We start from the raw sequence: 23424 nt of genomic DNA, 5'->3' as shown, positions 1-23424 counted from the left end.
TTCTTCCATCACACACATTAACCAGGTTCCAACATAGGCTTGGGAAGTATCAACTGGCTGGAGGAGGACTTACAAGCAGCAGAGGCTGGTGGAGGCAGCATCTTTAGGCAAAAACTCTATGGTAGGAGCCATTTTTACCATAGAGATTTTGCTCCAATACCAGAGCATTGCCACAACACCACAATGTGATGATGTCACTTCTGGTATATTCTAGAAGTGACATCACCACATTGCCAACAATGTCATCTAGACCTCCCTCCCATTCCTAGTAAGCCCCCACCTTACCCCCAGGAAGAACCTGGCAATGTAATATTTTTATGCTATACTTTCATTTTGACTTTCCAGGCAGGTTCCAAGTGAATATTAATACAATAAAGAATTTGAAATTAAAGCTACCAACTATAAAATATAACATCACACAAAGAATTAATTACAATGATCACAGCAGACAGTGGTATTAAATAATAACATAGCAATAAAATGCCCATGATAATAAAACAGCAGCAAAAATGACCTTAAATCAAACAGTGATCATAACTCCTTACCAATGAATTATTAAAACTATTCAATCTATATGCAAATTTCTATTCTTGTGGGACTTGAACCAAAAGGGTCTGGGATCCAAAAAGCTGCTTTAGGCATGCCCACTGAATAGTGAACGCATGCCCACTGAAATTTTTGGCACATTTTTTTTTCTTTGAACAGTCATAATTAGCTTTTGACAGTCCCCTGCCAGAAGCAGTTTCAAAACAGGAAAGGGTACTGTTTAAAAAACCCAAGACCCACTCCAAACATGTTGAGATCAGCTTGAGAGTTCAGGGTATATTGATTTAATCCATGACAGTTATATTTTGATGGTGGTCCAGCATGCAGTATTTCCTGCTGAAAAGGGAAAGCATACGGAATGAGGCTGTTGTGCTCTTTTTCAATGCATAAGGCTTCCTGTGTCCACATCACAAATGGTTCTTAAGATTTCCATTACATTAGTACTGTTGGAACCAGTGTGATGTGTTTATGTGGTGGATGAAATTCTGGACTAGGAAGAAGAGACCCATGAAGCTCATTGGGAGACTTTCTTTCAACCTAGCCTAACTTATAGGATTCTGTGAGGGGGAAAAAGTGAATGGCCATGTATACTACCCTGAGCTCAAGGATAAAGAGCAGTATAAAATGTAAAGTATAGTAACAACAACTTGAAGTCCCCTGGATCATCACTTTTATCTTAAGTCACTCTTGTGTCCCAACAAAGTGATTATATTTCTTGACAGCACAGTTTCTTTCACTGGAAAGGTGACAGGAATTCCCTTCCACTTTGCTTATCTGTGCTCAAAGGTTGAATTCCCAAAATGTCTCCTGCAGAATGAGGAGACATGAGATAAAAACGGTGAGAGTACTTAGGTGGATTTGAAAATACAGATTTTGGTGATATATGCTTTCTCCAAAGAACGAATCCAGCAGTAAAGCTGAACATTTTGATTATGGCACAAGCCAGTTTTATAGGGGGAAGTCAAACAAGATGGTGAAGAGATGGAGAAGTAGCTGACCAAACACGATAAATAAGAAACAAAACACGGTGAACCTGAAATGCAGATTGTGATCATATGAATCATGTGACCATACCACCAACTCAGAAATATGATCAGGATAAAATTACAGGTGTTCCTGCCAACAATGTTATGCTGCTGCAGGCAATGAACAAACAAGATACCAGAATGCAGAAACAGCCAGGATGAAAAATAATACTGAAACGATTATAATGCCATTATACAAAAAGATGATGCAACCTTATTAAGAATACTGTGTGCTGAATTGGTCACCTCATCCCCAAAATGAAATCTCAGGGCAATTCAGACAAGGGAAAACTAGTATAATTAAGAGAATATATGAAGAGCATTGCAAGGGGGGGGTTTGACAAAATTAGTGTTGTTTACTTGAGTAAGCAGATTAATAAAAAAGTAGACAAGAAGTAAATGTAATAATAAATGCTGTTGGGAAGAAACCCTTGAACTGCTCTTATCTGTCTTAAATCGTTAAAGTGTTACAGGGACATCTGGATATTTGCTGTGGCTTTAATGCTTTTACCAAAAACAAATGCTTGTATAACCTGTCCCTACATAAAGATTGGTAAATAACTGGAATATTGGGGTACAGGGTGTTCCTGAACCAAACCCCCAAAGCCAACCAAAGCCATGCCTCAAAGGAAGCTTTCACACACACACGCTAAGAAGTGGGTGGAAACTTTGTGCTCTACAAATGCTAATAGGCTGAAGGTCTATGGGATATTCACCTAGCCTTGACCAGGGCCAGGGCCTTTTCAGCCCTGGCCCCTGTCTGGTGGAATAAGCTCCCAGAAGAATGGAGGGCCCTGATGGAGCTGTCAAAGTTCTGCAGGGCCTGTAAAATGGAGCTCTTCCACCAAGCATTTGGTTGAGGCTGGGCGGACCAGAAGATCTTGCACCTCCTCCAAATGCCTGACTGGAACAACAAATCTGGAGATGGCAACTGGGGGTGGAAAGATTGAATTGGATTGGTGAGCGTTGGTGTGGAGAGTTGGGGTTAGAGTATAATTTTATTGTATTGTATTTTTACTGTTTTAACCATTGTTGTAAGCCTCAGTGAGCCAGCAGGTCCAGAAACAGTGGCTAAGAAATTTAAGTAATCAACCAATCAATCAATCAGGCTAATGAATTGACTGGCATCCATTTCAGCCTAACAGCAGACAGGCATCCCTGCCCTATTGTAAGGCAATTGATTTCACTTCCCCCTGCTTCTAAATGGGAGGGAACAAAATTGATTGCTTAAATGGCTGCCAGCCTTTTAAACCCAACAGCTTGGCATGTTCACATATTAGCCTTTTGGGTTAAATGTCTGCCAGCCATTTAGATCCTCCATTTTGCTCCCCTCCATTTGAAGCAGGGGGGAGTGAAATAGACTGCAGAAATGGTGATAATTTCAGCAATCAATTTCACTCCTTCTTGCTTGGAAGTGAGAGAGAATAAAATACATCACTGAAATGGCTACCAGACATTACAACCTGATGGGTCCCTCCATTTTGTTTCTCCTCCCTTCCAAGCACAGGGGATCTAACAGTTGATGGGTGGATATATCAAGCTGTTAGGTATATATGGCTGACAGCCATTTTAGCAGTCTGTTTCACTTTCCCCATCTTGGAAGCCATTTAAACCTTGCAGCTGCTAGGTTTAAATGGCCCGAACCTAACCCGGAACTGTCCAGTTAACCCTGGTTTTATTTTTTTTTCTCCAGAGTTATTGGTGCCATGAGTAACTTTGAAGAATTTTGGAAAGCTTTTAACTGCCCAGTAAATACTACAATGAATCGTGGGGCAGATTCCTGTCGGCTCTGGTAGCTACTTCTCTGGAATCCTGGGCTGAAATAGCTCTGTCCTTTCAACCATGCCAAACTATTGATGAGCTCCTGATGCTGCATAGCACTGTTGCCATCTATGGACCAGTTTTACTTTTTCTGTGCCTTGTGATCTGGGTGGGTTACCAACCCACCCAACGTAATATTTGCTTGTTTAAGATATAGAAACTATTTAAAATATAGAACATAGAAAAGTAACAGGCCTTGTGAAATATTTAAAGATGGAGTTCCTTAGGACATATTTTAATAATAAATTCTAATCCACGACATACATCCTGATTATTGTGTGTGCTTCCTTGGAAGTAAGTACTGCTGTATTCAATGAACCTTACTCATAGGTAAAGGATAAAGAATTTTAGGTTTGCAAGATTTAAATGGTACACTACTGGTTTTCAGAAGAAAGAAACAGAAACATGTTTTAGTTGCTATGGTGATAATTTGAAAGGTGTTGATGACACACTGACAGAACATATGTCTTTCTAGACCTAGGGTTGTGAGCCTGGATTTCTCCAGACTCCAGAGGTCAGTTCCCCTGGAGAAAATTAGTGCTTTGAAGGGTGGCATTATGATCCCATCCCTTCCCAAGCCGCACCTTCTCCAGGCTTCACCCTCAAATGTCCAGGAATTTCACAACCTGGTGTTGATAACCCTATATGGACACACTGTTGTACTTTTCTGTACTTAGTCTCTATATAACATGCAGCTGCATCTATCTTTCTTCACAACTTTTTTTAAAATCCAAAAGCAGCTTGAAGGTATTGCAAGCAGGAACAGAAGCATAGCATGTACTAAGAAATCGCAACCGTTTTTTCTCCAACATCTTTTCTGCTCAAAATCCTGTGACTCCCATATCTGATTGATTTCCTCTCTAGACATTCTACCTACCTAGAATCATTGAATTATAGAGTTGGAAGGGACCCCCAGGGCCATCTATTTCAACACCCTGCACAGTGCAGGAACTCATAACAACCTGCCCACCCACATGCCCAAATGACCCTTCCACCAAAAATCTCCAGAATTCTACCGTCCCACAGAAGCGATTAGCAATTCCCTGGGCATGCAAGGAAGTATCACAAGAGACAAACACTGGCACATCCCTTCCTGCCTTCCCACTCACAGTCTGTCAGATGGCTATCTAGCCTCTTCTTAAAAACTTCCAAATAGGGAGAACCTACCACCTCCCAAGGAAGCCTGTTCCATTGAAGAACCGCTCTGTCGGGAACTACTTCTACTTTAGGCTTTAATCATGCAAGGGTTTTTTTTATTCCTTTCCTCTATGAATGTATGTGGAAATAGGTATATTTGGGCATGCCCTATATCTACTCCTTGAGTAGCAACTTGGAGACAAAGTCCAGGATAAAGGAAAGCACCCTCTCATTTTCTTTACCATTGTTTTCCATACAGATTTACCTTATGCCTTAGCTGGGCCACAACATTAGCCGATACGTACCTAATGGTGCTAAGAACAAAGTGAAGCTGGACTGGTTTTTTAGCAATAGGAATTGTAACAAGAAAAAAAAATCTGTGGCTGTACATATGATTTTTTTCACATGTGTACATCTTTGGATTTGAGCCATCAAATGTCTGTAGTCCTTCGAAATGCTACTAATTAAACAAGGTAACTGTGAAATATATCATTTTGATTCAGGAAATGTAATCCTTGTGATGCCATCAAAGGCCTGGTCACGTAATGGTATTTTAGGCCTGATTTGTATATACTTTTAACAGTATGGCGCCACTGTCCCAAGGTGGTCTGTGAATGTCTAAGTACATTCAGCACACACATTCTGTCCTAAGAGTGTAAATATGCTCTCAGGCAAATGCAAGACCTCAGAAAGGTTCAGGATGTTGCTTCTATATATAAATATGGCATCAGGATGGACCTCATAGGCAGAAGCATTTGTATGTCTGGACTATTATGGGACACAGATAAGATTCCGAATCACCATGGATTCACTTTAGACGTAACATTACCCATTTGGCCAAAGATATACGTAAAAGTAGTCTTTGCTGGATTTTTATTTTCCCTTCAATTTACTTTATTGCATACGTTGCAGAATGGTTTCAAGAACAGATCAAGATGGGTAGCTGTGTTATTCTGTCTGGTAGCACTAGGAAAGAGCAAGAGTCCAGTAACACCTTAAAGAGTAACAAAATTTGTGGCAAAGTATGAGTTTTTCAAGAATAGTGAATTTCAAGAACAGTGCTTGAAAAATAATGTTTTCATAATTGTGTACATTTTTGCTCATTACATTTATATGGAAAACATAAGTGTTAATTTGTTTAAATATAGGAATTTTGTGAATTATTTCTTATAATAAAAGCTTTTGGGAGTACCTGGATCATATATGGCAGAGCCTTCTTGCATTTGTTATTATAATGAGAAAAAGAGTGAGATGAAATTTTAATCATATTCAGCTGCTCACTGGTGAGGAAACAGACACAACATGGCAGATCAAAAATATTAAAATTAGAAAGCAAATATTTATTCTTTTGTGCACATTAAGATTAAAACCAGCTTTAAAGTATAAAAATCAGAATCTGCAATATTGCCTGTACAGTTTTAATGGTCGCAAATGGTATGACCATAGATTGATCACATTTTGATCCTAAAGGGTCTTCATTAGTGGTCAAATGAATTAATATATACACAAACACAAACAATATTACAATAAGAAGTTTCCAATAATATATAATAACTAGAATTCAAGCCCGTTGTAGCTGATACAATGGGCGCTAGCAGGGGGGAGGGGGAAAATAGCAAAGAGAGAGGGAGGTAGAAAGGAAGAAAGTGATTAAGATAGAGAGAACTTGGCATTGGGTAGAGGAAGGGGAGGAGTTTGTAAGGGCATGGGGTTGAATATGTGTGTTGTGTGGGGGATTGTGGTGGTGTAATGACAAATGAGGGCATGGGTGTGGAGATATGGGTGTCAAGAACCTGTGGTTTGGAGTGTTCAGTGACCTTTGGGAATTGTGAGCTTTCCAGAGCCATGTCTTCAGATATGTGAAGGGAAAATCAGACTGGAGACTATTCTTAGGGGGAGATTACATGGCAGGTGTCCACTCTTATCTTCTGTTTCAATTTTTTTTTACTGGTAATATAATGTTATGTGCCTACAAGCATCTTTCACTGTTGCCCCTTAGAAGAAGAGCTGAATTTTTGTACCCTGCTGTTTACTAACCAAAGGAGTCTCAAAGCATTTTACAAACACCTTTTCCCTTCCTCTCCCCACAATAGACAACCTGTGAGGGATGTGGTGCTGTGAGAGGTCTGAGAGAACTGGGAATGATCCGCAGTCACCCAGCAGGCCTCAGGTATTTCAAAGCAGTTTCCACTTGCCTTCCCTTTCTCTCCCCATAACAGACACCCTTTGAGTGAGGTGGAGCTGAGAGAGCTCTGTGAGAACTGGGAATGGCCCATAGTCATCTATCAGGCCTCAGGTATCTCAAAACACTTTATAATTGCTTTCCCTTCCTCTCCCCATAACAGACTTCCAGTGAGTGAGGTGGGGTAGAGAGAGTGCCAGCTCATGGTTTGGTGTAGGTTTAGTGCCTAATTTTGAAGTTGGCAACTCTAAGAGGAGGTCTCTCTGTGCATAGCAGTCTTGACCCTAGTCAGGTTTATGCACACCTAGGTAGTGTTGAATTCCAGTATATGAACCTACACCAATATGGCAAACTTACCTCCTCTCCAGTGTTTTCTTGACTTGAAATAGGTCAGGGGGTGCTAGGTGGCTGTGGGGGCATTACACACCTTTGATGCCCCACATCCAGACTTCAAGGAATATGTTCAGACCAGGGCCAGCCAACCTCCAGGTAGGTCCTGGAAATCTCCTGGAATCTCTGCTCATCTCCAGACTATAAAGATCAACTCTGCAGGCAAAAATGGCTGCTTTGGAGGGGTGACTCTGTAGCATTGTATCCTGCTGAGGTTCAGGAATGCCAGCCTCCAGGTGGGGTCTGAGAATCCCCTGAAAGTACAGCTCATCTCCAGGCAGTTAGGCTGAAGGGAAAGCTCTCTCCCCTCACATACATCCTTCAAAAGGAATGCACATGACCCCAGACACTCCTTGGCTAGCACATTCTGTTGCTTGGCTAGCACTCTTCTGCCTTGTGGGGTAAATTGAGATAGAGCATTTATCTGTCTGGAGCAGCAGAAAAGAGTGAGATCAGCATGGTGGGACAAGTGGCAGAACTGAACTGAGAAACCCCAGAAAAAAACAATAATGAACAATGGATCTTCACGCCATTGGTCAGTTTTGGTTTAATTTCTGTGAAAGAACACTTGCATCATCATCATCATCATCATCATCATCATTTCGATTTATTCCCCACCACTTCTGAATCGGCTTGTGGCAAGTTACAAAGTCTAATGAAAACCCCATTAAAAGACAAAAAAATTCCAATGTGGCTGAAACCCTCCCCACCCATCCCTTACTACAGGAGGAGTAAGGAAGGAGGTTGATGATGTACTACGCATACCCAAGGGGGAGGGCAATGATCTACCTTGCTGACCCTAGCCTCAACCATAAACCCGGCAGAACTGTATTAAAGGGTCATGGCATTAGGAAGGTTGAGAACCACTGGCCTATGGTCATACTATGTGCAACCATTAAGACTGTATGTGCCATACTGCAGAGATTCTGATTTTTATATTTTAAAACAGTTTTTAATCTTCTTAATGGCCACAAAATAATAAATATTTGTATTCTAATTTTAATATTTTTTGTTCAACCTTGTTTTCTCAGATTGTGATTTTCGTTCCCTGTTTTACAACAGGGTAAAAACCAGGTACAGCCAGCATCACTTTAAGTCCCGCTGATTTTGCTTGTCTAATTATCCAATGGAACTCATCAACAAACATTTAAAAATATTGAATGGGGGCTGGGATAGGCACATGATGTTTACACGTGTGGCCTGTTTGGATACCAAGGTGCAAGTTCAACAATGCATTCAAATTTTTATGAAGCAAGTTGAATATGCCTCTGTTACTGATTACCATCTTGCAACATGGTTATTGGTAATTTATCAGATATGCAATATATATTCTCAGTTGCCAAACATTTTTTATTTTATTTTATTTATTTTTCTATTTATATACCGCTGCTTTTTCTCAGTACCCGAGGCGGTTCACAGTAAAACCCCATAAAACCACAACTTACAATAAGTAACAAGCGGTGATAACATCTAATCGATCGATCCCCTCCCTCCTTGTTCATCCAGAATGTATGTCATATAACCAGTGTTTACTGTATTCAAATCAACATTCTTGTATTGGGCACCTTGGGCTTAAGGATGATACCCACACATTTCTGTTGGCTTAAACAAGGCCACAGCTTTATTATTAACTCTGCAGGAGTGCGGGCACAGCATGGGAGAGGGAGCCTTACTTGCAGTCAGCCGACCACAAGAACCCAATCCCCAGTGGCACCCTGGGGCCCAACTGGTTCCCCTGCTAAGAACACGGGTCCCCTTGCCACTGGATTCCCACTGTAGGGACCTGAGGTACCAAGAGAAAGTGCACACTTCTCTTGTTCCCCCACCCCAGGCTACCTGGCACTGTGAGCCTCATGCCTCCCCTGCCGGATTGGCCCCACTTGCAGACCTGCCGCATCATAAGGAGGCCTCTAACTTGGAGAGTCCAATGCATAGACTGAACTCCCCCAAAACAGACTCCATCCCATGCCAAATTGCAAGCTGTGACAGAACGCAGATCAAGTACATATGACGGTGGCCCATGCCAAACTATAAACAGTATTAGCCAACATCACAGGGTGGGTGGGAGGGAAGCTGCCCTGGTGGCAGCTCAGGAGAAATAGGCTGGGCTCCTTGCAGGTGGTGCCTTTTAAGGCACCCAATGCCCATGCCTCCCTGCCCTGCCCCAGGGTGATGCCACATTGCAACTTCTTGTGCACATGCCACTGGGCTCGCCATTCAGTGTCTTCTCCTTCTCTGTCTGGCTCCTCTGCTGCATCAATGGGTGTCTGGAGGTAAGTTCTCAGCTGCATTTATTCTTAAACTAACCAGTTTTCTCTCTAAACTTCACATGCTTTTAGTGCATATTGCATTTTTAATATTACATTGCTGATTGTAGCAACTGGAGCATAAAAATCCCCATGTAACTAATTGGAATGGTAGAATGTAAACCTTCCTCAATTTCCCTGGCTTAAAAATGCACTTTAGCAGTTGCCAGGAAATACTTAGGTGAATGGTGGTTGAATCTACTGCAGTAGAAACCTGCTTTGCTAATCATATCTTTTAATCCCATTTAAAGTATGAGAGATTTGAGATTCCCTAGTGACTATTCTAAGCAAGCATGTGTCTTATTAAATATAGTATCAAAGATAGTAGGTAAAAAGAAGCCAGATGACATGTTCCACTAACCTGTGATCACAGAGACAGATGATGGCATGATATCAAGTTATTGCAGTTCCCACTATTAGGACATGAAATGGAAATATGCACAGCTTTTAATCTTATCATAGGCAGTACAAATCTGTTGGTTTGATTTCCTTTCTATATGTTTTATGCTACTCTTTCTACCGTTGTCCTGCCCATATGAGTTTGCTGCACTAGCAACATAGTGCTTTATTTGTAGCAGCAGTTCCACAATCATTGAATCATAGAATCATAGAGTTGGAAGGGGCCATACAGGCCATCAAGTCCAACCCCCTGCTCAACGCAGGATCAGCCCAAAGCATCCTAAAGCATCCAAGAAAAGTGTGTATCCAACCTTTGCTTGGAGACTGCCAGTGAGGGGGAGCTCACCACCTCCTTAGGCAGCCTATTCCACTGCTGAACTACTCTGACTGTGAAAATTTTTTTCCTGATATCTAGCCTATATCGTTGTACTTGTTGTTTAAACCCATTACTGTGCATTAGGGTTGTGCACGGGGGCCCCGATTCGGACCGTTTCGGATCCGAATCGGCCCGATTCGGACCGGTTCGGGTTCGGACCGGCCCGATTCGGACCGATTCGGATCCGAATCGGCCGATTCGGACCGATTCGGACCGGTCCGAATCGATTCGGGAGCCAATACAAGTCAATGGAGGCCATTGACTTGCATTGAAAGGCTCCCGAATCGATTCGGAGCTGTCCGAGCCGATTCGGGGCCAATGCAAGTCAATGGAAGCCATTGACTTGCATTGGAGCCTCCCGAATCGTTTCGGGCGTTTCGGGGCCAATGCAAGTCAATGTCTCCATTGACTTGCATTGGCAAGCCTTCCCCCGCCTTCCCCGGGGGCTGGGAGGGAGGGGGTGCAAGTTGCACCCCTGAAACTTCTTGGGGATCTCAGGGAGGGTCTTCCCTGAGTCCCCTGAAAGTTTCAAGAAGATTGGACCAAGGGGTCCAATGCTACGGGCTCCCAAAGAGGGTGCCCCTATCCGCTCCATTGGTTACAATGGAGCGTCAGGTTCTCTAGGCTGAACATGTTTCTCCATAGACTTCTATGGGGGATGTTCCTTGGGAGCCCCCAGGATGGGACCCCCTGGTGCAATCTTCCTGAAACTTGCAGGGGATGGAGGGAAGACCCCCCCAGAGATCCCCTGCAAGTTTCATGAATATTGGACCAAGGGGTCCCCATCCTATGGGCTCCCAAAAGCGTGAGAAAAAAATGATTACAGAACAAGGAAATTGGCAATTTACCTGCTGAAATCATTTTTTTCTCACGCTTTTGGGAGCCCATAGGATGGGGATCCCTTGGTCCAATATTCATGAAACTTGCAGGGGATCTCTGGGGGGGTCTTCCCTCCATCCCCTGCAAGTTTCAGGAAGATTGTACCAGGGGGTCCCATCCTGGGGGCTCCCAAGGAACATCCCCCATAGAAGTCTATGGAGAAACATGTTCAGCCTAGAGAACCTGACGCTCCATTGTAACCAATGAAGCGGATAGGGGCACCCTCTTTGGGAGCCCGTAGCATTGGACCCCTTGGTCCAATCTTCTTGAAACTTTCAGGGGACTCAGGGAAGACCCTCCCTGAGATCCCCAAGAAGTTTCAGGGGTGCAACTTGCACCCCCTCCCTCCCAGCCCCCGGGGAAGGCGGGGGAAGGCTTGCCAATGCAAGTCAATGGAGACATTGACTTGCATTGGCTCCAAACAGAGGCCAGGAAGGGACTCTCTCTCCCAGGTGCAGGGGAACCTGTGGCTGTCAGCCTAAGCAGCCTCCAGGTGAGAACTGCAGAACCAATAAGGTCCACTGAGTTCTCACCTGGGTTCCCCTGCAGAGGAGAGGGGGGCCCTGCACTGGCCTGTGGGGGGGATATCCCTGCACCACTAGGAACACTAGTGGCTCAGGGATGTCAACCTCCAGGGGAGACCTGGAGATCCCCCCAGAAACCCCCAGTGAAGCTGTAAAGCTTCACGGCACCTACGCACTAACCCAGGAGAGCCTCAGAAAGCAAATGGAGGAGCTCAGAGGCGAATCTGGATGCTCCATCCATGCTGTGGACTCATCACTGGCTCTCCCATCCAGCCTCCCCCCTCTAACAAATACAAAGCAAGAGGAAGACTTGCTTTTCACAACCCAAAGGTGTATCAAAGCAGCTTCCACTCACCTTTCCCTTCCTACGCTTGGGCCACCGCCCTCAAACACCACAAATCCAACTGCTCTACTCAGGCCACATCCTGAGAGAGCCCTGGCAGAGCTGTTCTGGGAGAACAGCCCTGGCAGCAGCAAAAAGACACATTCCCCCCCCAGAAGTCCACACACGGCGCAGTGGACACTGGTGGGGAATCCAACAACCTAACAGGCCACCGCCTCAAACCACCTCTAACCCAACTGCTCTACTCAGGCCACATCCTGAGAGAGCCCTGGCAGAGCTGTTCTGGGAGAACAGCCCTGGCAGCAGCAAAAAGACACATTCCCCCCCCAGAAGTCCACACACGGCGCAGTGGACACTGGTGGGGAATCCAACAACCTAACAGGCCACCGCCTCAAACCACCTCTAACCCAACTGCTCTACTCAGGCCACATCCTGAGAGAGCCCTGGCAGAGCTGTTCTGGGAGAACAGCCCTGGCAGCAGCAAAAAGACAAATCGGCGCACGCACAACAACAAACTCCTCCTGGGCACCCACTGAGAAATGCTCAGTTACTTCTTGGGTTTACCTTGAGCTCTAAGGCTCACTTTGGGACTGGGAAAAGTTTTCCAAATGGGTGGCATGACTGAGGGACCCAGATTTAATCTCTGGCCCTCTGGTGATTGCAGAATTTCTGTTTGTGTGGTTGGGGGGGGCAATTTAGATTGGCCAGGGCACTGGTCCTGTCTGAATTTTTACCTTGGGCGAGCGTTTTTCATCCCCGCCACCCAGAACAGACTCAGAGAGGATGCAGTCACAGCAATTCTGTGCTCACCTCAGTCCTCCTCCAAGAATAGTTCTGGATGGCCAAGAGCCGGCAAGTTGACCTTGAGGAAGACCAATTGCTGGACTCTTTCGGGCGCCAGGCGGGAGCGATACTCGCAGACGGTGCTGCTAGCATGAGAAAATGCCCGCTCGCTCTGGACGCTCGTTGGCGGGCACGAAAGGTAGACACGGGCCAGGCGGGAGAGGGCCGGCCAGACCGCCTCCATCCTGGCCCAGTATCTCAAGGGACAGGCGTTCTCGGACTCCTGGGGCTCACCGAGGTAAGCCCTCACCATCCCAGACGCACTGTCCTCCCTCGGGCACCCGCTGCCCTCAAGAGAAGGAGTGGGCTGGAGGAACCCCAGCAAGAAGTTGCCCTGCTCAGCCTTCTCGCTAGGGTGGCCCGCAGTGGCTGATGTGCCAGCAGAGGCTGGGGGGGAAGGAGCAGCGGACGTGCTGGCTCCTTCCTCCCCTGCCTGGCCTGACACCTCAGCCTCCTTGGACTTCCACCAGGCAAGCCTCTGAATGAGCAGCTCGCGCCATTCAGGAAGGCTCCTCTCCCTCTCTGCTAAGCTGCCCTTGACGCGCGGATCACACATGGCGGCGAGCCTGTATGTCACAGACTTGCAGAGGGGTTCGAAGCGGCTCTCAAGCCCTCTCAGAAGCCTCCTCGCAAGCGCGCGCACGGCTGGAACAACGTCTGCACGTCCTCGAGCCGGGTCCAGGAAGGGGGCCAGCACCACACGGGCCTTGTGGACCATGGGCACGACCAGACCCAAACTCGCCGTGTCAGACGAGAGCATCTCCGTGGAAGTCTTGAAGGGCGCAAGCACTTCCACGGTCTGAGAAATGATCTCCCACTCTCGGTGGGTGAGCCACTCCCCAGGCATAAACATCCTCGTCTCCTGGACAAGGGCGTCTAAGGCTCTCCTCTGCTCCACCAAGCGCTCAAGCATGGCGCGGGTGGAGTTCCAGCGCGTGCTGACGTCTCTGATAAGGCAGTGCTGCGGCACGCCCATCAGGACCTGCTTTCTCTCCAGCCTCGAGACGTCGTACGAGCTGTGAGAGAAATGCGCCACGATCTTCCGGCACTTCTCGATGAGATGCCTGAAGTCAATGGCTTCGGCGGATGAACCGGTTCCCTTGGAGCCGATCCCAAGGGCATCCTTAACCACGAGGTGGAGAAGGTGGGCCGCACAGGAGATGTGCTTCAGGCCCATGCCCTTGACCGCCTTGGTCATGTTGAGGGCACCATCTGTCACCAAGAAGCCCTTGGTGACCCCCGTCCCACTGCCTACCCAGCCATCTACCATTCTACGAATGGTGCCCTCGATGTTGTCTGCCGTGTGCCGCACATCGAAGGGTTCGATGTGCAGCAAGGCATGGCGATAGCCTGCCCGGCAGCCCTCACCCTGCCTAACAGGCTCAACCCCACCCAGCACCTCCCGTACGTCCCACCAATGCGCAGTCAGCGAGATGTACGCATCTTGCGCATGACATGACGTCCATATATCCGAGGTGAAGTGTACGGTCCCTGAAGCTCGGGACATCTCTACCTCCACCCGGCACCTGGCTGCCCTATAAAGAGAGGGCAACACTGTCCTGCTAATCGTGGTACGACTAGGAGGCGTGTACCAGGTGGATATGCGACGGCATAGTCGGTGGAAGTACATGTCGTCGGCCAGACGAAAGGGGTACCCACCCACGGCCATGAGCGCAGCTAGGTCATGGTTCGCGGCCCTACACCCTGCCTCAAACCCCCCTTTTGGCATGCCACTGCCAGCCCGGGCAAGCATCTCCACCATGGTCGCTTGCCTCCCTCTAACTCCACCCGCCCCCTGAGTAGAACTCTTAGGGAGAGCTCTCGAGGTGGAGGTCCCAGGGAGACTCTCCAGCCCCGTGCTGGTAGGTTGTGCCTGCGCAGGCACCCCACTGCCAGCCTGTCTCTCCCCCTGAAGCAGGACAGCCTGGTGGTGCCTCTTCAGGTGGTTCATGAGGCCGCTAGTCGTGTAGTGGCGCTCCTGCCTTCCACGACTAACCCTCTGCCTACAGAGCTGGCACTCTGCTAGGTGGGTTCCCTCCACTATCTGGAAGTAATTCCAGACTTTGGAGCCTTTGGACGACGCAGGCTGGCTTGCAGCCTGCGAAGTCCTCTGAGCTGCCTCCTGTGAGGAGCTCGGGCCGGACACACCGTGTCCTGAGGTGGGGACAGAAAGAGGTGAGAGAGGGGGAAGGGGTCGAGATGGTGGGGCAGGGGGTGCCACCTCCATCTCTCCCTCTTGCACCACCTCAACCATCTGCTCCTGTTCCCCCCCCAATTGAAGCCTGCTGGATCCTGGAGGAGAAAGGGGAGTAGACTGGCGGGCCAGTCCCTCACCCATCTCCTCCAGGGCTCTCTGCACCCCCGAGGTGATGCCTGGGGACATGAAGGACAAGCCACTCATGTCCCCAAGGCTCACCCCGAGGGAGAGATCAGGCAACTCCTCCTGATGCCCCCATGCCTCGCTAGCAAAAGGAGCAGCACGAGGGGCTGCCTGATCAGCAGGCCCCGCAGAAGTGCCAGCAAAGACCCCTGCCTGCCGCACCTTAGAAGGGGGCGCCCCGTCAGCCGCCTCAATAAAGAGACCCTTGCGGACACTCTTTATTGCACCACTCCGGCCAGAGGTCGGAGTGGTGGAAGGTCGACCCAAGACAGGCCTCTTCTCAGGTGGGGGGAAGGACGCTTCCTTCCCCCTCTCACTCCCCTCCACCCCTCTGGTTTTCTGTAGGGCCTTTCCCCCAGGGCCCCTAGCCTGACCTTCCTTCTTCCCACTCATGTTCCCTTGGACAAACTTTTCCTACTAACTGTCTGTAATCTAAGAGACAGGGAAATTTGAGGCCCTACCACTAACTGCCCTAACACTTGTTTCTAAGGAAACCTTGAAACTTATAAAACCCTCCCACCAGCTACCTGTTTAGTTTTTTTAGACCCTAAGCTGACCTAACTTCTATGGAGTTTTCCTGTTCTCTCTCTCTCCTTTTTTTTTTTTTGTTAAACTAAAGGAACCTGTCTGGTCCTAGCTAAGTTTAACTGTCCCTACCTAACCTACAGCAGGGAAAAATTAGGAAAAAAAACCTTTTTAGACTTTCAAAGTGTTTTAAACTACCTGAGTGTTACTAGCTAGAAGGAAGGCTGGAGCAGATTTGTGCACCAAGCCCCCACCTGATCTGCTAAGAAGAACCCCTAAACCTGTTGGCCTCTAAATCAATTCCTGTCTCTACCAGGAAAGCTGGCCTTCAATAAGGCACAGCCCCTGCTGGTTTAAATGTTTTTTTAACTATCAAGAAAATACAATTTTAACCTAAAACCCAAATCACTGTTCTCTTATAAAAATCCTATCTGGCTACTTAGGAAAGAAACTATCTATTCTAAAAAATTATTTGCACTTTATAATTTCTCCTAACACTATGGATTTTACTGCCTATTTAAAGGGTCACTAATTGGACACCCCAAGAAGAACGCAGCAATTCCCCCCAGGAAGGAAACAAACAATCCCCAAAACACCAACCAGCTGCCAGCCACCCAGGGCACTCTCCCAAAGGTGGCAACCAAGCAAAAGTGGCCCTGCAAGGCCCAAACTGCTAAATCAAACCAAGCCTAGCCTAGGCCAACCAAACAGCTTCTGCAAACAACCAGCAGCCACCCAGGGCACTCCCCCAAGGGTGTCCACCAAGAAAAACTTGCCCCGCAGGGCCCTAACCAAACAAGCTAACTCTACCAAAGAAACAGCTCCCAACAAACAAGCAGCAGCCACCCAGGGCACTCCCCCAAAGGTGGCTGGCAAAAACTGGCCCTGCAAGGCCCTAAGCTAAACCAACCTAACAAACACAACCTAACAAACTAAACTAAACTAAAGAACAAACTAAACTAAAACTAGCCCCCCACCAAAAAAACACCTACACACCTATCAAACAACCAGCTGCCACCCAGGGCACGAAGCCCAAAGGTGGCAACTGAGGAAACCTGTAGAAAAAAACCCAAAACAACCAACCCCCCCCCAAAAAAAACAATCAGAAACAAGGCAAGGCAACTTTAAAATACAAGCCCCAACCCCCACCCCCAAAATACTTTAACAAAAAACAACACAGCAAACAGTTAACACAATGAACAGCAAACACAATTCCCCAACCCCCCCAGGCCCCCACCCACAGAAACCCAAAGGCAAAAAACTTTTGAAAAGAGGAGAGAGAGAGGGGGGGGGAGAGAGAGAGGGGAAAATAGAGAAAAATAGAAAAGCAGAAGAAAAAAACCCCTAAAACAAACTATTGCTGTCTTGTCCAGCGCAGAGTCCACAGCCAGGTCCAGAAGTCCACCCAGGAGAGGAGGCAGGCAGGCAGGGCAGGCAGGCTGCTCAACCAAGCAGAGCTTAGGAGTCAGCCAGCCAGCCAGAGCTCAAAGTGAGCTCCAGCAAGCAGCCCCTTGCTTTAAGTAGCCTCCTCCCGGGCAGGCTACAAAGCAAGGGGATTTAAAAATAAAAAGTCTTCTGTGAGTGGCCAGAATGCCTGAGCTGAAAAGCTACAGGCATTCTGATTGGCCACTCACTCCCCCCCTCCCCCCCGCCGCCATTTTAGGCGGCAAAAAAATACTGTTTGAAAAAAAAAAAAAGCCAAACAGCAGAGAGGCTTCAGGCAACGGCTGCCTGAAGCCTCCGACTCATGCCGAATCGATTCGGGCCTGCCGAATCGATTCGGCCCGAATCGCCGAATCTCGGCGATTCGGACCGCTAGGGGGCGCCAGAGGTCCGATTCGGACCGTTTCTGGCTCGGAAACGCCCGAATCGGCCCCGATTCGGCCGATTCGGGCGTTTCCGAATCCGAATCGCCCATCCTTACTGTGCATCCTTTCCTCTGCAGCCAACGGAAACAGCATCCTGCCCTCCTCCAAGTGACAACCTTTTAAATACTTAAAGAGGGCTATCATGTCCCCTCTCAGCCTTCTTTTCTCCAGGCTGAACATTCCCAAGTCCCTCAACCTATCTTCGTAGGGCTTGGTCCCTTGGCCCCAGATCATCTTCGTCGCTCTCCTCTGTACCCTTTCAATTTTATCTACGTCCTTCTTGAAGTGAGGCCTCCAGAACTGCACACAGTACTCCAGGTGGGACTATGACATCTTGTGATTTTGATGTGAAGCCCCTGTTGATACAGCCAAAATTGGCATTTGCCTTTTTTACCGCTTCATCACACTGCCTGCTCATGTTTAGCTTACAATCCACAAGTACCCCAAGGTCTTGTTCACACACAGTGTTACCTAGAAGCGTATCCCCCATCCAGTAGGCATGCTTTTCATTTTTCTGACCCAGATGCCGAACTTTACACTTATCTTTATTAAATTGCATCTTGTTCTCATTTGTCCATTTTTCCATTGTGTTCAGATCTCGTTGAATGGTAAGTTCCATACTGATGATCACATCACAGACTCATCCTCCTGCATCCTCCTGCACAATCTCATGATTTACAGAGGGACTCTAGTACAAAAGGCCTTTAATACAGCAGTTCCCAGCCTTTTTAGTATGGTGACCATGTCCAAATATATTTGTTATGGTGGCTGGACAACTTTTTAGAGAATGACCAAATCATTTATAATTACCTAGGATCCAGTTTCACAGGCTTCATGACCCCGTTTTGGGACAAGACTCGCAGACAAGCTCAGGGCAAAGATTCATCAACTTCTCGGGTTGCCAGCTCTGGGTTGAGAAATACCTGGAGACTGTGGGGATGGAGTTGGGCAGTGCGAGGGATTTGGGGCAGGGAGGGACCTCAGTGGAGTATAATGCTATGGAGTCCACCCTCCAAAGCATCCCCTTTCTCCAGAGGAAATGATTTCTGTCACCTGGAGATGTGGCATAATTCCAGGAGATCATCCCTATCAACTTCCTATCATAGTTTCAATATTCTCAAAGTTGTACATCTGATGTACACTCATAACCTGGTGGGTATGAGTCTCCTACAAAACTGCCTCATGCTGCTTTGGGTTAAAAGCTGCAGATCAGGTTTCACAATATTTGGGTCAGATATGCTGTACCTTGATTTTTGAGAGAAAACAAATTCCACCTCTGTCTCTTCTAGGCAGAGTATCTCAGAGATATATATCTGTGGTAACAGACAAAAGTCACACTAAACTCCCTTTGTATTACATGACATCACAAGTTCATGCAGATAAGGAATTGTTTCAAGAATTCTTTCATGTTTTTTTTCCTTTTCTAATGAGAGATAGTAGTTACAGGAAGCTTGAACATTGTTGCTGACTCAGGGAAATGATGATTTTAGTCCTGTCAATACAAGTAGCCCTTATTGCCAATCAAACAGATTTGGATACAGGAAAGCTTAGGCTTAAATCACGGGGAAGGAAGAGAACAAGTGGGAATCAGTTTACTTAAAATAGTTAGAGACTGCTTGACAAATTAGCTCAAAGTAGTTTCCATAAATAATCCATAAAACAGAAAAGCACGAAACAATATTTTTGAATTTTTACATATACCCGGAACCAGCAGAAACACATTAAATTACCCAAATGCCCTTTTAAGTGATTCTGCCTTGCATTGTCTACAAAGCACTGACAGAGACAATCGTGCAATTCCTCTGCTGGGCCATTATACAGGATAGCTAGTGCTAGAGATACGACCCTGCAGGTGGGACTTGAGGGTCCCCAGATTTACAGCTCATCTCCAGACTACAGAGAGCAGTTCCCCTGGAGAAAATGGATGCTTTGGTAGGTAGAATCTGAGGCATTGTACCCCACTTCTTCCAAAGTTCCATCCCAAATCTCCAGAAGTTTCCCAACCTGGAGCTGGCAGTGTTCCCCCAATGGTGGCTAAGTGGGACCTGGCAAAACTCTCTTTTCAGGCTGAAAAATTCTCCCCTCCCTTAGAGTTGGATGAGTGAGTACTCTGTGCTCTATGGAGAACAGAGCTCTCAAGGGTTCATAGTCTGAAATGCAATATGTACGTGTTTCCCAAACTGATTAGACTTATAAGGTTAAAACAGAACCTTGATGTGAATTCTGAAATGCATTGGCAACCAATGTTGATCAGTAATATGACAGGCCTCACCTATATTTTGAACTTATTGAGGTTCTGAGCTGTCTGCAAGACCAGTACCTGCATCAAACATATTATAGTAACTTATCCTTATGGTTACAGTGGAGTGGATCAGTGTGGATTAGCTGTATCCAAAGCATACATAAATTTTAACCTAGATGTAGTTGAAAGAAGAGACTCCTATCAACGGTGCCAATCTCGTTCTCCATCCATTCAAAACACATTCAGGAACAAAGTATAAAAAAGGACAGTTGTGTAGAGACTTTGTCTTCTGCTAACCTAGCTTGCCCCCTTCAAGGATCGCTGCCTTGTTGTGGCAAGGGGGCTTGCGTAGTTCAGTGAAGCTATGAGCTATACCGTGCAGGGCCACCCAAGACGGACAGGTCATAGCTGAGAGCTCTGACAAAAGGTGATCCACTGGAGAAGGAAATGGCAAACCACTCCAGTATCTTTGCCATGAAAACTCTATGGACAGTTCCAATAGGCATAACGATATGACGCTGGAAGATGAGCCCCTCAGGTCGGAAGGTGTCCAATATGCTACTGGGGATGAGCAGACGGCTAGTACGAGTAGCGCCAGAATGAATGAAGCGGCTGGGCCAAAGCCGAAAGGACGCTCAGTTGTGGAAGTAACTGGTGGCGAAAAGACAGTCCGATGCTGTAAAGATTTTTATTCCATAGGAACCTGGAACGTCAGATCCATGAATCAAGGCAAGCTGGACGTGGTTAAACAAGAAATGAGAAGACTGAACATCGACATTTTAGGAATCAGTGAACTAAAATGGACAGGAATGGGTGAATTTAATTCAGATGACCATCAGGTATACTACTGTGGACAAGAATCTCGCAGAAGAAATGGAGTAGCCTTCATAATCAATAAGAGAGTAGGAAAAGCAGTCTTGGGATATAATCCCCAAAATGACAGAATGATCTCAGTTCGAATCCAAGGCAAACCATTCAACATCACAGTGATCCAGGTCTACGCCCCAACCACTGCTGCTGAAGAGGATGAAGTTGATCAGTTCTATGAAGCCCTACAACACCTTCTAGAAGCAACGCCCAAAAATGATGTGCTTATCATCATGGGGGATTGGAATGCTAAAGTAGGAAGCCAAAAGATAACCGGGATAACAGGCAAGTTTGGCCTTGGAGTACAAAATGAAGCAGGGCACAGGCTGGTAGAATTTTGTCAAGAGAATACAATGGTCATAGCAAACACTCTTTTCCAGCAACCCAAGAGACGACTCTACACATGGACATCACCAGACGGTCAACACAGAAATCAGATTGACTATGTGCTCTGCAGCCAAAGATGGAAAAGTTCTATCCAGTCAATAAAAACAAGACCAGGAGCTGATTGTGGTTCAGATCATGAGCTTCTTGTTGCAAAATTTAGGCTTAAATTGAAGAAAGTAGGGAAAAGCACTAGGCCACTCAGGTATGAACTAAATCATATCCCCGACGAATACACAGTGGAGGTGACAAATAGATTTAAGGAATTAGATCTGATAGACAGAGTGCCTGAAGAACTATGGACGGAGGTTCACAACATTGTATAAGAGGTAGCAACTAAAACCATCCCAAAGAAAAAGAAATGCAAGAAATCAAAATGGCTGTCTGAGGAAGCTTTACAAATAGCTAAGGAGAGAAGGGAAGTGAAAGGCAAGGGAGAAAGAGAAAGATACACCCAATTGAATGCAGAATTCCAGAGAAAAGCTAGAAGAGATAAGAATGCCTTCTTAAATGAACAGTGCAAACAAATAGAAGAAAACAATAGAATGGGGAGGACCAGAGATCTTTTCAAGAAAATTGGAGATATGAAGAGAACGTTTCATGCAAAGGTGGGTATGATAAGGGACCAAAATGGTAGGGACCTCACAGAAGCAGAAGAGATTAAACAAAGGTGGCAAAATTATATAGAAGAACTATACAAGAGCGAGCTTAACATCCCTGATGACCACAATGGGGTAGTTACTGACCTGGAGCCAGACATCCTGGAATGTGAAGTCAAATGGGCCTTAGAAAGTCTGAGCAACAATAAAGCTAGTGGTAGTGACAGCATTCCAGTTGAACTATTCAAAATCTTAAAGGACGATGCAGTAAAAGTGCTACACTCAATATGCCAGCAAATTTGGAAAACTCAACAATGGCCACAGGATTGGAAAAGGTCAGTTTACATTCCAATCCCAAAGAAGGGCAATGCCAAAGAATGTTCAAACTACCGCACCATTGCACTAATTTCTCATGCTAGCAAAGTTATGCTCAAAATCCTACAAGCTAGGCTCCAGCAATATGTGGACCGAGAACTTCCAGAAGTACAGGCAGGATTTCGAAGAGGCAGAGGAACTAGAGATCAAATTGCCAACATACGCTGGATCATGGAGAAAGCTAGGGAGTACCAGAAGAACGTCTACTTCTGCTTCATTGACTATGCTAAAGCCTTTGATTGTGTGGAGCACAACAAATTGTGGCAAGTTCTTAAAGAGATGGGAATACCAGAGCATCTTATTTGTCTCTTGAGAAATTTATATGCAGGTCAAGAAGCAACAGTGAGAACTGAACATGGAATCACTGACTGGTTCAAAATTGAGAAAGGAGTTCGGCAAGGCTGTATACTGTCGCCTTGCCTATTTAACTTGTATGCAGAGCACATCATGAGAAATGCGGGATTAGAGGAGTCACAAATTGGGATCAAGATTGCAGGGAGAAATATCAACAACCTCAGATATGCAGATGATACCACTCTAATGGCAGAAAGTGAAGAGGAACTAAAGAGCCTGTTGATGCGGGTGAAGGAGGAGAGTGCAAAAGTTGGCTTGAAACTCAACATCAAGAAAACAAAGATCATGGCATCCGGCCCTCTCAATTCCTGGCAAATAGAAGGGGAAGAAATGGAGATAGTGACAGATTTTATTTTCCTGGGCTCCAAGATCACTGCAGATGGGGACTGCAGCAAAGAAATTAAAAGACGCTTGCTCCTGGGGAGGAAAGCTATGGCAAATCTAGACAGCATCCTAAAAAGCAGAGACATCACCCTGCCAACAAAAGTGCGTTTAGTCAAGGCTATGGTCTTCCCAGTTGCAATGTATGGCTGCGAAAGTTGGACCATAAGGAAGGCCGAGCGTCAAAGAATTGAGGCTTTTGAACTCTGGTGCTGGAGAAGACTCTTGCGAGTCCCTTGGACTGCAAGGCGAACAAACCGGTCAGTCCTAGAGGAGATCAGCCCTGACTGCTCTTTAGAAGGCCAGATCCTGAAGATGAAACTCAAATATTTTGGCCACCTCATGAGAAGGAAGGACTCCCTGGAGAAGAGCCTAATGCTGGGAGCGATCGAGGGCAAAAGAAGAAGGGGACGACAGAGAATGAGGTGGCTGGATGGAGTCACTGAAGCAGTAGGTGCAAACTTAAATGGACTCCGGGGAATGGTAGAGGACAGGAAGGCCTGGAGGATCATTGTCCATGGGGTCGCGATGGGTCGGACACGACTTCGCACATAACAACAACAAACCTAGCTTGTGCAAATGATGGTAATGACACCCCATCTCCAGAGCCACAAACTAGAGACTTAAATTTCACAATGTACAAACTTCTTTTGTTCTGTTTTTCCTATACTTTTTATT

General features: G+C 46.3%; 1 protein-coding gene and 1 long non-coding RNA gene across 2 annotated transcripts in view; one reads left to right on the top strand and one right to left on the bottom strand.

The window, feature by feature from the left end:
- Window positions 1-5731, top strand: part of PHEX (phosphate regulating endopeptidase X-linked) — a 124911-nt gene extending 119180 nt beyond the window's left edge. The window contains exon 22 of the mRNA XM_077343042.1: window positions 3265-5731. Coding sequence (XP_077199157.1) covers window positions 3265-3367 — 103 coding nt within the window. The 3' untranslated portion in view covers window positions 3368-5731. The remainder of the gene's footprint in view (window positions 1-3264) is intronic.
- LOC143840068 (uncharacterized) overlaps window positions 1-23424 on the bottom strand; it is a 332902-nt gene that overhangs the window by 9693 nt on the left and 299785 nt on the right. The gene's annotated exons all lie outside the window — the stretch shown is intronic.

The sequence above is a fragment of the Paroedura picta genome, chromosome 6 (assembly GCF_049243985.1).
Source record: "Paroedura picta isolate Pp20150507F chromosome 6, Ppicta_v3.0, whole genome shotgun sequence".
Taxonomy (NCBI): domain Eukaryota; kingdom Metazoa; phylum Chordata; class Lepidosauria; order Squamata; family Gekkonidae; genus Paroedura; species Paroedura picta.
This window is presented reverse-complemented; position numbering and strand designations above follow the sequence as displayed.